Source organism: Rhinatrema bivittatum, chromosome 4 (genome assembly GCF_901001135.1).
Source record: "Rhinatrema bivittatum chromosome 4, aRhiBiv1.1, whole genome shotgun sequence".
NCBI lineage: Eukaryota > Metazoa > Chordata > Amphibia > Gymnophiona > Rhinatrematidae > Rhinatrema > Rhinatrema bivittatum.
The window spans coordinates 25178493-25196110 of NC_042618.1; the positions used below are offsets into that span (position 1 = coordinate 25178493).

The following is a 17618-nucleotide window of genomic DNA, read 5'->3' on the forward strand; positions in this document are numbered from 1 at the left end:
CCACACCTTCCTATGTGATTGGTGCTTACATGTTCCATGACAGCCGGCTCCTCCCCAGCACTGTCTAAAATGCTATCTAAGTAAGAGGTGAGGTCCACCACCTTCGCATTAGGCAGGCAATTCTCACATTCACCAGCCACCCAGCTATCTACATTCCTAATAATCGAACCACCAACTATGACGGCTGATCTAACCCATTCCTCCTGGGCAACACTAGGATTGCCAGACTGGAGTTAGGACCTGGCTACTATGTCCCAGAAAGTCTCATCTGTATACCTCTCTGTCTATCTCAGCTCTTCCAGGTCTGCCACTCTAGCCTCCATAGATCAATCTCAGTCTCTGAGAGCCAGGAGCTCTTTACACCAGGTACACAATCAGAACATCTTACCAACAGGTAACAAATCATACATGTGGCACTCGATGCAAAAGACAGGAAAGCCCCTTCTCCTGCTGCTGTCCTGCTGCCTTCATCTTAATTTTCTTGCGTTCTTAGTTAGGTTTAGGTTGCTAAGGGAGTAGGAATGTGCAAATTAAAGTCCCTTAAATTTATTGGTGTATTCCTATTAATCTGGTAGTGACCTCTAAGGGGATAATTAAACTCTTGATAAGGGCTGGGGCAATCCTGTATTTTAGATAAAAGCCTAATTGATTTTTAATCTGAAAGTGTCTTTTGCCTATAAATCAAAGGATGAGCTAGAGTGAGTGGGAATGGGGTGGGAGGCAGGGAGGGAACGACAGACCCTAGGGTTAATTATGTTAGGCTTGGTTTTTATTATAGGCACATACTCATACTAATGAATATACCCCACTATTTCACTTCTACCCCAAATTTTTTTAAATTCTAAAATTTCCCAAAGCAATACTCACAAGATGATGTTTTCCTCTCAATGCTCCTGCAGGAGTCACTAGAAAAGAACTTACCTAGCTCCCTGGTCTTCTTGTTTAATCAAAAGGCTCATGCACAAACACTAGAAAAGTACTTACCTACCTCCCTAATCTTCTTGTTTAATTAAAAGGCACACGCACAAACACTCAGTTCAGCTATGTCATCAGGAGGGAGGGAGTAGCTCTCTTACAGAGGTTAATCTGCTATTTGCTGATTTTTGTAGCAGCACACATCCTCAGATGGGTTCTAAGTGTAATGGACCCTCCGGTCACATTACCATTAAGCCATAGGTGATTCCTGTCTTCAGTTAGTGCAGTATAGGTTAGTGAGAAGGAGAGGCACCATTCTGTACATACTTCCTTTTTGGGGTCCTGGAATGGCCATCCCCTTTGAGAGGTTTCATAAGCAGCTCTCTAGTGAGAGCTCTGGTGGCAGTGTGAGTTACTTTTGAAGTTACTGGAGGTGTTAGGAGCCTTTGCTTGAGTTGGATTTTTGGGCCTGCTCTGAGGATTTCGCAGGTCAATACAGTAAAGTGCGGCCGCGGTTACCCTGTTTCTAACCCGCCTTTTACTCACAATTTGGCTGCGTTAGCCCAACTCGTGATTTACTATCCCCTTTAACCCATTCTTACCGCCTCTTTAAATCAACGAGTAACCCCTTCCGCCCGCAGCATGTATATGAGATGTAAACGATCAGATTAGCTATTCCCCCCCATTCAGTAACGCGTGCCCCGACTATCGCCTTTTTAACCTGCAGTTTAGCTGTGCATTTAACCTGCTAATTTACCGCCTACCCCTACCCCTGCGTTAGAGGCAGGGGTAAGGGTAGACGGCAAACTTTCCCCCAAAAGGAAACCTAAAAACCTAAAATCCCTTCCTCCCGAAGCGACTCGACATAAGAACATAAGAACATAAGAAATTGCCATGCTGGGACAGACCAAGGGTCCATCAAGCCCAGCATCCTGTTTCCAACAGTGGCCAATCCAGGCTATAAGAACCTGGCAATTACCCAAACACTAAGAAGAACCCATGCTACTGATGCAATTAATAGCAGTGGCTATTCCCTAAGTATAATTGATTAATAGCCATTAATGGACTTCTCCTCCAAGAACTTATCCAAACCTTTTTTGAACCCAGCTACACTAACTGCACTAACCACATCCTCTGGCAACAAATTCCAGAGCTTTATTGTGCATTGAGTGAAAAAGAATTTTCTCTAATTAGTCTTAAATGTGCTATCTGCTAACTTCATGGAATGCCCCCTAGTCCTATTATTCGAAAGTGAAAATAACTGAGTCACATCTACTCGTTCAAGACCTCTCATGATCTTAAAGACCTCTATCATATCCCCTCTCAGCCGTCTCTTCTCCAAGCTGAACAGCCCTAATCTCTTCAGCCTTTCCTCATAGGGAAACTGTTCCATCCCCTTTATCATTTTGGTTGCCCTTCTCTGTACCTTCTCCATCGCAACTATATCTTTTTTGAGACGCGGCGACCAGCATTCCCTTCCTAATAATTCCTAACATTCTGTTTGCTTTTTTGACTGCTGCAGCACACTGAGCTGAAGATTTTAAAGTATTATCCACTATGATGCCTAGATCTTTTTCCTGGGTGATAGCTCCTAATACAGCAAGGGTTATTTTTCCCTATATGCAACACCTTGCACTTGTCCACATTAAATTTCATCTGCCATTTGGATGCCCAATCTTCCAGACTTGCAAGGTCCTCCTGCAATGTATCACAGTCTGCTTGTGATTTAACTACTCTGAATAATTTTGTATCATCTGCAAATTTGATAACCTCACTCCTCGTATTCCTTTCCAGATCATTTATATATAAATTGAAAAGCACCGGTCCCAATACAGATCCCTGAGGTACTCCACTGTTTACCCTTTTCCACTGAGAATATTGACCATTTAATCCTACTCGCTGTTTCCTGTCTTTTAACCAGTTTGTAATCCACGAAAGGACATCGCCTCCTATCCCATGACTTTTTAGTTTTCTTAGAAGCCTCTCATGAGGGACTTTGTCAAACGCCTTCTGAAAATCCAAATACACTACATCTACCGGTTCACCTTTATCCACATGTTTATTAACCCCTTCAAAAAAATGAAGCAGATTTGTTAGGCAAGTCTTCCCTTGGGTAAATCCATGTTGACTGTGTCCCATTAAATCATGTCTTTCTATATGCTCTACATGTTACCAACTTACTTTTTGTTGCTTTTTCAGCTCTTTCAGCCTTCTCTGCCGTCCTCCGGAGGGGGCAGCCGACGGCGAAAGCGGCTTCCAGCGGTCCCCGCGCAGGTCCCAGTTCTCCTGGCTCAGCCGCTCCAGCTGTACCTCCAGCTCCTCGATGCGCCGCCGCTGCGTCTCCAATAACTTCTGCTGGCTCTCGATGATGTTGTTCAGCTCCAGCAGGTACTCAGCGGCGCGGTTCGGGCTCTCGGCTCCAATGACTAGAGCCAGCGAAGCACATGACGTCACGGCGCGAGCGAAGTGAAGCGTACTTTGATTGGCTTGAGCGCCCAAATTGACGGGCGCCCAAGCCAATGAAAGCACATGGACGGGCGTGCGTGACGCTGGCTCTAGCCATTGGAGCCGAGAGCCCGAACCGCGCCGCGGAGTACCTGCTGGAGCTGAACAACATCATCGAGAGCCAGCAGAAGTTATTGGAGACGCAGCAGCGGCGCATCGAGGAGCTGGAGGTACAGCTGGAGCGGCTGAGCCAGGAGAACCGGGACCTGCGCGGGGACCGCTGGAAGCCGCTTTCGCTGCCGGCTGCCCCCTCCAGAGGACGGCAGAGAAGGCTGAAAGGGCTGAAAAAGCAACAAAAAGTAAGTTGGTACATGTCGAGTCGCTTCGGGAGGAGGGGATTTTAGGTTTTTAGGTTTTCTTGGGTTAAAGTTGGGATCCACTTCCTGGTGCCTGTCATTTCAAATGTCATTTGAAATGACAGGTACCAGCGCACCCAGGATACTGTATAGGCGCTGTATAAAGTGCCTATACAGTAAAATGGGTTGCGCGGGCCTAATGCTTCACGGACGCTTCTTGGACACGGCTTGCATTTGCAAGCTATTTAAATACAGTATCGAGCGGTAGGTGAGCAGGACTGTGCGTACGGCAAACGCGGGTGCGCCCGGCACTAACGCAGCTCTTCCTACCGCTCCTTACTGTATCGGCCGGTTACAGAGGTTAATCTGCTAGTTGATGATTTTTGTAGCAGCACACATCCTCAGATGGGTTCTAAGTGAAATGGGCCCTCCGGTCACATTACCATTAAGCCATAGGTGATTCCTGTCTTCAGTTAGTGCAGTATAGGTTAGTGAGAAGGAGAGGCACCATTCTGTACATACTTCCTTTTTGGGGTCCTGAATGGCCGTCCCCTTTGAAAGGTTTCATAAGCAGCTCTCTAGTGAGAGCTCTGGTGGCAGTGTGAGTTACTTTTGAAGTTACTGGAGGTGTTAGGAGCCTTTGCTTGAGTTGGATTTTTGGGCCTGCTCTGAGGATTTCAGCAAACCCTGCTGGGAGTTTGTGAGTTAGGTTGGGGATCTGCCTTGCTTATCCACTCCCTGGTGCTTAGGATCAGTGCCCTGTGCAATTTTTGGGCTTTAAGAGACCTTTTTGTTTGTAAGAAGCCTGGTGAGACCCCCTAGACACTGCTTGGGGAGAGGGCACAGTGAACCCTCTCTCTGGGAGTCCCAGGCTAGGGAAAACCTGCCCCTTTACCACTTCAGGGGGGACAGAGGAATGGTGGTGACCAGTTTCCAGGACCTTCTGGTGTTTACCTCAGTTGGGGGAAGAAGAAATTGCTTTAAGAAGATCTGGGAGGAAGTTCTGGCTGCCCATTAGAAGAAACAACTACAGCTGCTTGTTCCAGAGTGAATCCTTCTCATCAGGGATTCGTCCGAGATAAAGAGAATATAGAACAGCAACTAACTGTGAGTGAAGAACCAACTGAGATTATTGAGGACATCCATCAGGAGTTTTCACCATAGGGAGAAAGAGGTTAGTGGTTCTCTGTCAGACTGTGATTTACGATTTTTACCAGTTTTTGGAAGGGGTTTTTCCGGCACAACTAAAGGATACTCTGCCCACTTGCCCAAGTCTACTTAGCCAAGCCCTGGAGGGTGGATGCTTCCATCACCCTGGTAACTGAGACACTTGCACAGATAGAGGGGAAAAACTGTAACAAAAGAGAAATTCTGTGGTGCTGAGGACTAAGTTTTGTGCCATATTTCATCTGACTTTTGCAACAGTAAAGAATTTAAATTATGGACACTACCCCACCGGCTCCAGTGTTTTATTTGGCCCTCACTGCACATGTAGTGAAGGAAAATTAACCCCTCTCCTAGGGATAAGAATATAATAAAAGAAAGAGTCACCCCTATCACTCTGGGCCCTGAAAGCTACCGTATTTTCCAGCGTATAAGACGACTGGGCGTATAAGACGACCCCCAACTATTCCAGTTAAAATATAGAGTTTGGGATATACTCGCTGTATAAGACTACCCTTCTGTGTCACTGCATAACCATACCGTATATGGTACCCGGTATACAACAACCAGCCAATCACGGCAAGCGATGTACCTTACCGGCGATTGGCTGGTGGTTGTATACAAATCCTGCTTGGATTGGTCAGCTCTCCCTGCCTGCCCAGCCCTCCCTGTCTCCAAGACTATCAGAGCGGTAACGCATCCCTCTGGCCCACCCTTGTATCCTATTACCTCCTTCTCTGCCTCTCAGATCTCGCTCCTGAGGACTGCAGTGAAGCGGCGCAGACGTGCATGTGCGAGATCTGAGAGGCAGAGAAGGAGGTACCGGTAATAGAGATGGGAATCGGAACCGGAATCGGTTCTGATTCCGGTTCCGATTCACATCGTGTTTTTTTTTTCGTCCGGCCCGATTGGGGTTTTTTTTTATCGGCTGCGCCCGAGCCGATAAACAAAAAGCCCACCCCGACCCTTTAAAACTAATCCCTCAGCTTCCCCCACCCTCCTGACCCCCCCAAGACCTGCCAAATTAATTAAATACAACCCCCCACCCTCCTGACCCCTCCAAGACCTGCCAAATTAATTAAATACAACCCCCCACCCTCCTGACCCCTCCAAAACCTGCCAAATTAATTAAATACTGGCAGCTGACAACCCTTTGCCCTTACTATGTCACAGGAACTACCGCTGCCATTGGTCAACCCCAGTGACATAGTAAGGGCAAAGGGCCGTCGGCGCCATTTTGATTGCTGGCAGCCAACGGCCCAAGTCCAGGAGATCTCTCCCGGACGCTCCTGGACCCCCGCTGGATCACCAGGGACTTTTGGCAGGTCTTGGGGGGGTCAGGAGGGTGGGGGGTTGTATTAAATTAATTTGGCATGTCTGGGGGGGGGGGTGTCAGGAGGGTGGGGGGTTTTGTTAGATTTTTATTTTTTTTTATATTCTCTCCATAAGACACAGACATTTTCCCCCCCACTTTTGGGGGAAAAAGTGCGTCTTATGGAGCGAAAAATACGGTAATTAGTCGCCCTATAAGACGACACCCGGCGTATAAGATGACCCCCGACTTTTGAGAAGATTTTCAGGGGTTAAAAACTCGTCTTATACGCCGCAAAATACGGTAAGTCTTTCTCCTACCAACAATGGATCCAGACCCTGGAGAAAAGAGATTGAGTGGTTCCAGCCCTGAAAAGACAGTAAATTCTTTTATGGCCCCATCAGAGTGCAGGGGATACATAAGTAAAACAGTTATTGTCTTCTTTTTTTCTGCTCACTTAGAGCTTTTAAGGCTGCTCAGCATAATAAAAATAAAAAATGAGAACATATAATGAAATATAAAATTAACAGGTGTCTAAATCAGAGGTCCCCTTTAGCTTCAGGCCCTGGACAAATGGCTGTTCTGCACTACCTCCCATCCCTGGGGCCTGATGACCTTTGTCTTTGCTAAATAAAGAAGTCCAACAATGGAAAATTTGAAGCAAGTAAATATTAAAGATCAAACGATACCAATCCAAAAACTAGCTGTAGAAAATCAAACAGAAATTGATAAATTGACAGTGCCTTCTTAGCAAAGAATGGAGCATGAAAAAGTGTCTCTGCCTTTTTATCCACATTTCAATCAAAAGCACATTAGATTGTCTAAAGCAGACGATGTTTTTTAGTGATTTGTTTTAAATATAATGAAATACAGCAAGTTAGAAAGCTGAGATTTAAGCGACTTATCTTTCAGAAGTTAATGAATGTGCATATCCAACATGTGCCGTGTTTCGAGGAGACCTGTGCTTCAGGGACCTGGTCATTAACCAAATGCAGAATGGAATCCATGTACCAGCTCCTGCTGCCTCCTTATTCTTCAATCAGCAGAGCAGAATGGGAAATGAAGTTCTAAAATCTTCAATTCCTGTGACGTTGCTGGGCCTTCTCAGCATTGCTAATGATGTTCTTTGAGTGCAGTGCATTTTGGACACCATGCTGTCACTGCAGGATTATCACTTGAACCCTGCTTCCTAACTATATTAATTTTGGCTCCCTCCATTGGTAATAATCATTGTGAAGGAATCAGCAAAAAGGATAGGAAAGCAGATCATTCAAAATCTTACTTTTGATACTTTCAATTCACGCTTTCCAGTGATTCCAGAGAGATCAGCTGCATCGGAAAAGATGTCAGGCATTCCCAGCTTCGTTAATGGTTGTTTTAAATCAATTGTTGAAGACATGTTGAACTTTGGAAGATACAAATTTGCAGAGCTGTAAAGGAAGCAGCACAAAGATTACAGTTATCAATTAAAGTAGTTTTGTTATAAACTGTAATATTTTTGCCTTGCATATTTAATTTATTAAAAGGTTTAATTTAGTAATATCCAAATAAAACATGTAATTAACATTTGAAACTAATTGGCAAATCCTCTTCCTGGGTTTGGATTTTGACTCTTATAGAAGGGGCTTTTGATTTGCTTTTTTTTTCTGAGGAAGAAAGCTTATCATGGGTGGTCTGAAACAAGCACAAAAAAGGAAAGAGTCTCTGAAGAGACATGTGAAAGGCAATGGTGGACACGGCTAAGTTTGAGATGCTGCCTGAAAGGGAGTATACAGACATCTGCCTCGCACCATCTTAAGGGACCAGGCCCTCCTTAAGGTTGAGACACTCAGGGAATCCTGAGTGAAGGGAGGAGCTCGTCCCCAGAGTATAAGACCTCAGGGCTTAGAAGGGTTAGATGGGCCCCGGGGAAGTGGCAGAGACCCACCATATGTTAAGACATGTTATGTGTGAGGACTATGTGTAACCTGAAGCTAAGGTGAGCTGTGTATTTTGTTTTCAGTTGACTTTTTCACTGTAAATAAAGTGCACCCTAAGGAATAGTCAGAGTCTGTCTCCTTTTTCCTCTGGCAGTTCCCAAGCTGCTACCGCTCGAGCTACCACATATGGTGGCAGATTGGAATTTCTTGCCTAAGTGGGAAGCACAGACAAGAGCCCACAGCCACAGCAAGAGAAGAAAAAAGAAAAAAAAAAAAGTCTGCAGTGATTTTCTTCTTTTCCTGGTTCTTCCCAGTTCCATTCACCCAGCTTCTGCATAACAGGCCAAGGAGACTAGCCCCGCTTGCATAGTCAGGGGTCAAGCAGTGAGTAAGGGCTGGATAGGCCAGCAGGTGTTTTTGTTTTTCCACTGTCCTATCCCCAGAGAGGTACGTAACTTAGAGGCAGCTCAGTAAGCAGGGAAGATGGGGGCAGGTGATGCAGGTCCTTGCTACCAGTCAGCAGCAATTACAAAACGCTCTGCAAACCCAAATTAATCAGCAGCAGGCATTGCAAGAGCAGGCGACGTAGCATACGGTTCTAATGCAGATGGCCCAAGCTGTGCAAATGGCTGTAACCACAGCCATTTGCACAGCTTGGGCAAATGGCTGTGGTTACAGCCATGGTTACAGCTGTAACCATGGCTGTAATGGCTGTGACCTGGTTACAGCCATTTACACAGCTGTGTAAATGGCTGTAACCAGGTCACCTTCAGTGTCACAGATGCTCCTTAAGATGAACCCTGGAGAAGACCCAGATGTCTTCTTGAAAAACTTTGAGCATACAGCACTGTTGCGTCTGTCAGTCACAAACGGCTGCGACTGCTCTGCCTTACCTCTTTTTCTCCCCTTTCTCTCTCTTTGGGTAAGATGGCTGTCTCCGGTGCCGGATGCCGTGGGTCTCAGCATTCTCAGACCAGCATGGGCGTCCCCATCTGCCATGCTCACTCCCATGGCCTCCTAGGGCGTGAGCGAGCACATCTCTGACGCTCAAAAACATTTCATGGCGGGAACCTCGAGGGCGGCCTCACCGCATGACGTCAATACCTCCGGGTATAACTAGCCTCCGCTTCCACTACCAGATTGAGTTAGCAAAGACTTTGCTTCGCTACTCTGCTGCTCTAAGCTGCCAGCTTAGATGCTTCCTTTCGCTAAGGGCCTCGCTCCAACAGAAGCTCTAGACACCTGCTCCTCGGGGGTCTCTCGCTTCCAACTTCCCTTCGGGGTCCTCACTAACCTAGACAACCGCTCCTCGGAGGTCTTTTCTCTTATTATTTCCAGGATATTGGACCATTGGGTACTCGATCCTCAAGGGCCTATCTACTTCATATCCGGCACCACAGATATTCGGTCCCACCATTCTACCATCAGGAAGATGCCTTCACTCTGTGAGTACCTCTACGAACTGGCGCTCCAACTCCACCCACCAGCCACAGCATTACCCGCACTGCATGCTCCTGCCTATCGTGAACATCTGGGTGAGACTATACTTCTGAGCCTGTTGAGCACATTGGCACCTCATGGATCAGTGTCTTATCTTCCTGCATTACCATCTAATCACAGCAGTACAATAAAGACTCTAATCATTCTGTGTCTGCTAACTGTGTCAGCCTATCGCATGGTTCCCCACAGGGCTCCTCCCCGTGGGTGGAGTCATCTCCATTGCGACCAAGGGTCCACAATGCCTCAAACGTAACAAGTACAACTGGCAGGATGACCAGGGGACAGGTGGGCTACCTATCTGGGGAATCTACTCACCGGTGCTGTCAAGATGCTTACCAAACAGATAATCCGGAAGAGAGGACCACCTATCCAGAAGTCAAGGTAGCCATTCTAGGGAGAGCGGGGCTCACACCAGAAGCCTACCAATGGCGATTTCAGTGGGGGATTCTACAGAGAAAACTCTAGAAACCTATTCCACAGACTTAAAGATGCTGCCTGGAAGTGGCTGTACCCGGAAGGGAAAACCGGAAAGGAGGTAGCCAAAGTGGTTCTGCTGGAACAGTTCCAGGACAGCCTCGACCCACCCATGTGGCAGTGGGTTTGCCAGTACCCAAGTCTTACAGTTGAAAAGGCTCTGGAAGTAGTGGAGGCCTATCATCAGGCCCAACCATGTCCAAATCCTCAAGTTTCGTGGAAAAGCCCCTCAACTCAGACAGAGAATGGCATAGTCCTAAAACTCAGAGGTCTCGAATGTCAGCAGCATAGGTCAGTGATGGCCAACCTTTTGCGCTCAGTGTGTCAAAATTCATTAAAAAAAACCGAGCATAACTCGGGTGGTGTGTCACTTCTAGAAAAATCCATAATTTTGTGATATTTGTAGCTCTAATATTAATAACAAAAATTATAATTTTAATATATGTTCTGTATTTATTAATAAAGCAAAAACAAATAATTCTTTACCTTACCTGCTTAGTGACTTTTTTGTTGCTGAATTTCATTGGCTAAATCTTCAATTTAAACACTCTCTCCTCCTCCACCCCCCCCCCCCGCCCCCACACACAAACTCTTACTCCCCTGGATTTTCTCATACACACTCATGCTCTCACACTCACTGGCTCCCTCACATACACACAAACACACACACCCAGGCAGGCTCCCAGTCATTCTCACACCACTCCCGCTCAATCCTCCAGGCATGCACACATTCATTCTCACACACACACACACCCCCAGGCAGGCACCTATGCATTCACACACATACACCCCCTTGCAGAGACCCATTCATTCACATGTACACACTAAAGGCAGACCCCCCTCTCTTTTGCCAGCAGCCTCAGAACCTGTCTCATTCCTCTGCTGCCACTGTCACTGCTGCCGCATGGCTATTGGGGAGGTGCCGATTGCTGCTACTGACACTGAAGCCCATTCTGCTGCCTTCTCTGTGCAGGCCCCATGGGCTTCCACTTTCTCCATGCTGATCTCATACATAGTGAGATCCGCATAGAGAAAGTGCTATTCTTGCACATTCCCAAAGATTACATGTGCCAATCACTAAAAAGTAATTTATTTTGTTTTTTACCTTTGCTGTCTGATCTTCGTTTTCTAATTGGTTGATCACAGGCTTTTTTTCTCACCTTCCCTTTCTTATTTTTTCCCACCTTCCCTTTCTTATTTTTTTTTTGCCAATTCCTTTTATATTGTCTTTTTTTCTGTTTCTTTTCTCTCCATCTTCTTCCCTCAAACACACAGGTTCTCATTCTCACATGCATTTCTCTCTCTCACACACACACACAGGCTCTCACTGTCACATGCTGTGTCTCATACAATCATTCATACACTCAGTCTCTCACTCCCACATGCTGTCTTGCTCAAGCACAGGCTCTCACTGTCACATGCTCTCTCTCACACATACACAGAGGCTCTCACATGCTGTCTCTGCAAACATTCAGGTCCTCACTCTCACCACACAATCTCTCAACTCATCTCATACACGCACACACACACACACCCTCTACAGACCCTCAGCCTCTCTCTCACCTCTGGGCCTCCTCTTTGCGGGTCGCCGAAAGATGGGCTCTGCAGCGGCCCTGCTACCGGGCCTCTTCTTCTTCTCGGGCCGCTGAGACTTGAGATTCGCGGCGGCCCGTAAATGCAAGTGCTGCTCCACTTCTGCACGCGCTGATGCTTCCCCTCCTTCCTGCCCATGCGGCTCCGGCAACGTTTACTTCCAGGGATGCACAGGCAGGAAGGAGGAGGAGCATCAGCGCGTTTAAACGCGATCTTTTTCTTGGCCTTGCCGATCTGCCTGTCGCTGCGTCCAGGGGCATTGGGGGGATAATAAAAAAACTAGTTTTAAAGGGTCGGCGCAGCCGATTAAAAAAAAGGCTCTGCGCAGCCAATAAAAAAAGAAAAATTCCCGATAGTCCACAAAACGCTGCGCGTGTCAGCAAAAAGTCTTGGCGTGTCACCTCTGACACGCGTGTCATAGGTTAGCCATCACTGGCATAGGTCCAGATGGACTTTTTACCTCCCCTGCAGCCCTCAGTCGGACTGCCATGCTTCAGTTGTGGAGCAAGGGGCCATTTCACCAAAGCCTATCCCCGTAGGAAAGATGAGGCAATGGACAGTAATACTGTGACCCCACACTTTTGTAACTTCGTGGATGTCTCTAGCTAGGGAGTTTCTTCATTCATGATCTCGGTCGAGCTAGATGGCATTCCACCACAAGCTTTAGTGGACTCTGAGTGTGAAAACATGGTTCAGAGAGACTTAGTGAAGCGAGTCAAATTGACTATGAAAAAGTAGTGACCCTGGCATGCATTCATGGGGACCATCGACAATATCCAACAAGCTGCTTGCAGCTGAAGATCCTGGCCAGCCAAGAGATGATTGAGGTGGGAGTACTCCCTTGGCTACCCTACTCCACGATCATTGGACAGGACTGCCCAAAGCTGAAGTGTCTCTGGAACTAGCTTACAACTGGTTCATCCAGCCACAACCATGAAGAATTGGAGTTGCCAGAACTCTTTCCATTGGAGGACCCTGACCTTTTCATAAAGGCTCTAAGACTCCTAAGTCCTAGAGGTGATGCCGATAGGACAAGTACACTTACGCTGCTAATCTAGAGGTAGCCGAGGAGGAGAGTTCTGAGTCAGAGAGAGAACAATCACACACTCAGAATGTCCTACCAGACCCCTTGGAGTAGAAACCTCTGTGTGATCCAGGAAACTTTAGGCAGGCTTAGAGGCAGGATGAATCCTTTAAATGTGCCCAGGAAAATATACAATGGGTAGACACAGCTTACAGACCCTGTTCTTTCCTATTTTGTGATGAAAGGGGATTTACTTTATAGAGTCACAAAGGGAAGTGTGGAAGGGGAAGTGATAGAACAGCTCTTGGTTTCCAAACCCTATTGTCAGCAGGTGATGCAGTTAGCACATACTCACCTCCTGGGAGTCACATGGGGGAGGAAAAGACCCAGGAAAAGATAATGGCACAATTATATTGGCCGGGTCTTCATAAACAGGTCCAGTTGTATTGCCAGTCATGCCAGCTCACAAAACCTGCTGGAGTATAGATGACACTTCTCATATCAATGCCTATAATCAAGACTCCTTTTGAAAAAGTAGGAATGGAACTTGTGGGGCCATTAGAGAGGTTGACTCGAGAAAATAAATGCATTCTCATCATACTAGACTATGTTACCAGATATCTGGAAGCAGTGCCGCTACACAATATGAAGACTTCAACAGTGGCAACTGCCCTATTGGAGGTTTTTTCATGACTTTGGCTACCCAAGGGGTTCCTCATGGATCAGGGTACCCCTTTTGTTTCCAAGGTCATGAAACAACTGTGCATCTTGTTCAAGGTAAAAATTCTGTGAACCTTAGTGTATCACCCACAAACCAATGACCTGGTCATGCACTTCAATCAGATGCTCAAACAAATGTTGAGGAAATTTGTGGATGGAGATGATGAGAACTGGGACACATTACTACCCTATCTGCTGTTCGCAATCTGCAAAGAACCACAGGGCTCTTTGAGATTTTCCCCATTTGAGTTACTATTTAGAAGGAGACCAAGAGAAATCTTGGACATAGTTCATGAGACTTGGGAAGATGAAGTGAACCCCGGGCAGAACCTAGTGGACTACGTACTCAAAATACAAGATTGCCTAAAAAGGCTAGAGAGGCAGCCCTCCTATGTCTGGAAAAGGTTCAGAGTTCCCAACTAAAGCTTACAGTTGTCCCACAGTCCAATGAAAGTTCCAGCAAGGGGGCCATTTCATTGTCCTCCTTCCTTCATCAGAAAGCAAGCTGTTAGCCCGTTGGAAAGGATCTTATCAAGTGTTGGATAAAACAGGGCCCATGAATTACTACATAGCTCAGCCAGACAAATGGAAAAAAAATCTACCACATAAACCTCCTGAAGAAATGGGTAGCACAGGAATGAGGCATGGCTCAGGAAGGAGAGTTTGGCCCAGAGATTAGACCTGAAGTGGACCGAGCCCAAGTTCCTTTCAAAAAGCAGCTAACCAGTCCACAGACAACTGACTTGAAGCATCTAGTAGAGAAAAACAAGGACTTCTTCTCAAACCTGCCTGATCATACGCACCCGGTGTAACATGACATATTACATCTCCTGGAGCTGTGATACGCCAGCGACCCTACTGGATTCCTGAGGCCAGGCGCTGCGTCACTGAGACTAAAGTAAGGAGAGAGAACGTTCACATGGAAATCTCCCTTCTCCTTCCTCCTCGTTAATCCACACCAATCAGTCAATGTCAGATGTGTGTGTGCTGGGTACGTTATTGAAAATGTATTCATAGGGGGCTGTTTTCACCCCATCCGTAGTAGAACAAAGACCAGGCATGCTTGCTACCTGTGAGCTTTGCACCAGTTCTGAAAGTGAAAGCACACACACACACACACACACACACACACACACTTCCCCTGCTGGACTTTGCTGCAGGTACAAAGTCCACACTTGTACCTGATTTTTCTGTGGGTAGAATTTTGCTGGAAATGCAGGCATATAGATCTGAAAACGCCGCCCATGCATGTACTGTTCTCTTTATTCTCCCCCTCCCTCCAGCGAGCACCTCCTCTAAATGCAATGTAACCCTGCCTAGGGTCACTTAGCAGGTTTTCTGGAAGGTTCAGGCTCTGCAAGGCTGAGTGAGAGGTCTGAGAGCTTTGTGCTTGCAGAGTATCCTTCCTGTTTCTTGTGGGGTTGGAAGGGAAGTGAGACAGTGTGTCAGCTAAGATTTGAGTGATAGGATGGTGTAGATAGAGTTGGGTAATCCTGGGAGGTTCTTTCCCCCAATAGGGAATGGGTTTAGCAGAAGATAATTGGTGCTTCCACGGGCACTGCAGAGAGAGAGAGACTTGAGCAGAGAAGATAGAGCAGTGAAAGTCCAAGCTGACTACCCAGGAGAAGTGTAGGCTGCTGGGAGGCTTTGCTGTTTCAGATCACTGAGAACCAGCCAGAGGGAACTCAGGCAAGAATCCAGAGCTGTTTGTCCTTACTGAGGAAGCCCAGGTGAGGACCTTAAAAGGATTTTTTTCTGTCGGATGGAAAAGATGCTACCTCGAAGACCTAAGCAATATTGTTGTTTTTTTCTTATACTAAGAAGGTTTCTACTGTAGAGTTTGTATTGGTTGCTATTTGCTACTTGGACTGAATCTAAAGATTTTACTTTGTTCCTGATACTTGAAGATTTTATTTGGATTCTGAACAATGAACTATTTCCTCTTTTTGGAACCAACATTTGTTTTGGACATTGAGTTCTTTTTGCCAGTCCCAACTTGGGTTTCTGGTCCCCACCTGGCTATCCCTGGAAGACTCTGATTTAAATCCACAGCAGCAGCAGATTCCTTTAACATCTGTGCAGTTTCTGAAGGTGACCCCAGAGAAAAGGGGGCGTTAAATCAGATAGAAGTCAGGGGTGGATTTAGGCAGAGGCAGCATAGGTACTCTCAGCTGCATCCTGGAGCGAGGACAACTTACAGAGAGGAAAAAGGCTTTTTACCTCCCATTGCCCGCAACACTTTCAAAATGATAGAAGTGGAATTCTGCCTCCACATCTGTAACTGCTCACAGGACCACATGTATTATTGAGACCTTCTCTTGTTGTAGCAGAAGAACCAAAGATTAAAGTGGAAATCTACTGAAATCTTTTTTAGGGAACAAATTATACGAGGCCTTTTCAAACTATGAGGTCGATAATGAAAAACATTCCCTGCCCATCCCCCTCCCTCCCAATTCTATGACCTGCTTTCTCCACACACTCCGTCCTCACTGGCACCCCCTCAATGGGGAAAACCTACCCTAAGGGGCCCCCAGCTGAACCAGCAGGAGACACACACTTCCTTCCTGCTGGCTCGGCATTTCTGGCGGCTCTGACAACAATTGTTGTCAAAGAACATAAGAACATGCCATACTGGGTCAGACCAAGGGTCCATCAAGCCCAGCATCCTGTTTCCAACAGTGGCCAATCCAGGCCATAAGAACCTGGCAAGTACCCAAAAACTAAGTCTATTCCATGTTACCGTTGCTAGAAATAGCAGTGGCTATTTTCTAAGTCAACTTGATTAATAGCAGGTAATGGACTTCTCCTCCAAGAACGTATCCAATCCTTTTTTAAACACAGCTATACTAACTTCACTAACCGCATCCTCTGGCAACAAATTCCAGAGTTTAATTGTGCGTTGAGTAAAAAAGAATTTTCTCTGATTAATTTTAAATGTGCCCCATGCTAACTTCATGGAGTGCCCCCTAGTCTTTCTATTATCCGAAAGAGTAAATAACCGATTCACATCTACCCGTTCTAGACCGCTCATGATTTTAAACACCTCTATCATATCCCCCCTCAGCCGTCTGAACAGCCCTAACCTCTTTAGTCTTTCCTCATAGGGGAGCTGTTCCATTCCCCTTATCATTTTTGTAGCCCTTCTCTGTACCTTCTCCATCGCAATTATATCTTTTTTGAGATACAGCGACCAGAATTGTACACAGTATTCAAGGTGCGGTCTCACCATGGAGCGATACAGAGGCATTTTTTGACTGCCGCAGCACACTGAACCGACGATTTCAATGTGTTATCCACTATGACGCTTAGATCTCTTTCTTGGGTGGCAGCACCTAATATGGACCTGACATTGTGTAACTATAGCATGGGTTATTTTTCCCTATATGCATCACCTTGCACTTATCCACATTAAATTTCATCTGTCATTTTGATGCCCAATTTTCCAGTCTCACAAGGTCTTCCTGCAATTTATCACAATCTGCTTGTGATTTAACTACTCTGAACAATTTTGTATCATCTGCAAATTTGATTATCTCACTCATCGTATTTCTTTCCAGATCATTTATAAATATATTGAAAACTAAGGGTCCCAAAACAGATCCCTGAGGCACTCTACTGCCCACTCCCTTCAACTGAGAAAATTGTCCATTTAATCCTACTGTTTCCTGTCTTTTAGCCAGTTTGCAATCCACGAAAGGACATCGCCACCTATCCCATGAACTTTGTCAAACGCCTTCTGAAAATCCAAGTATACTACATATACCGGTTCACCTTTATCCAAATTTTTATTAACTCCTTCAAAAAAGTGAAGCAGATTTGTGAGGCAAGACTTGCCTTGGGTAAAGCCATGCTGACTTTGTTCCATTAAACCATGTCTTTCTATATGTTCTGTGATTTTGATGTTTAGAACACTTTCCACTATTTTTCCTGGCACTGAAGTCAGGCTAACCGATCTGTAGTTTCCCGGATCGCCCCTGGAGCCCTTTTTAAATATTGGGGTTACATTAGCTATCCTCCAGTCTTCAGGTTCAATGGATGATTTTAATGATAAGTTACAAATTTGTACTAATAGGTCTGAAATTTCATTTTTTAGTTCCTCCAACAAGCAATGCCCAGGCAGCAGGAAGGAAGAGTGTGTCTCCTGCTGGCTCAGCTGGGTGCATTTCAGAGGGGTGCAGATGAAGATTTGGAGAGGG

At 46.0% G+C, this 17618-nt stretch overlaps 1 protein-coding gene across 2 annotated transcripts in view; it reads right to left on the minus strand.

Moving 5' to 3' along the window:
• Positions 1-17618, minus strand: part of LOC115089683 (alpha-1-antitrypsin-like) — a 56330-nt gene that overhangs the window by 2883 nt on the left and 35829 nt on the right. For both annotated transcript variants that reach the window (XM_029597879.1, XM_029597880.1), the window contains exon 4: positions 7475-7622. In XM_029597879.1, the coding sequence (XP_029453739.1) occupies positions 7475-7622 (148 nt within the window). The remainder of the gene's footprint in view (positions 1-7474; positions 7623-17618) is intronic.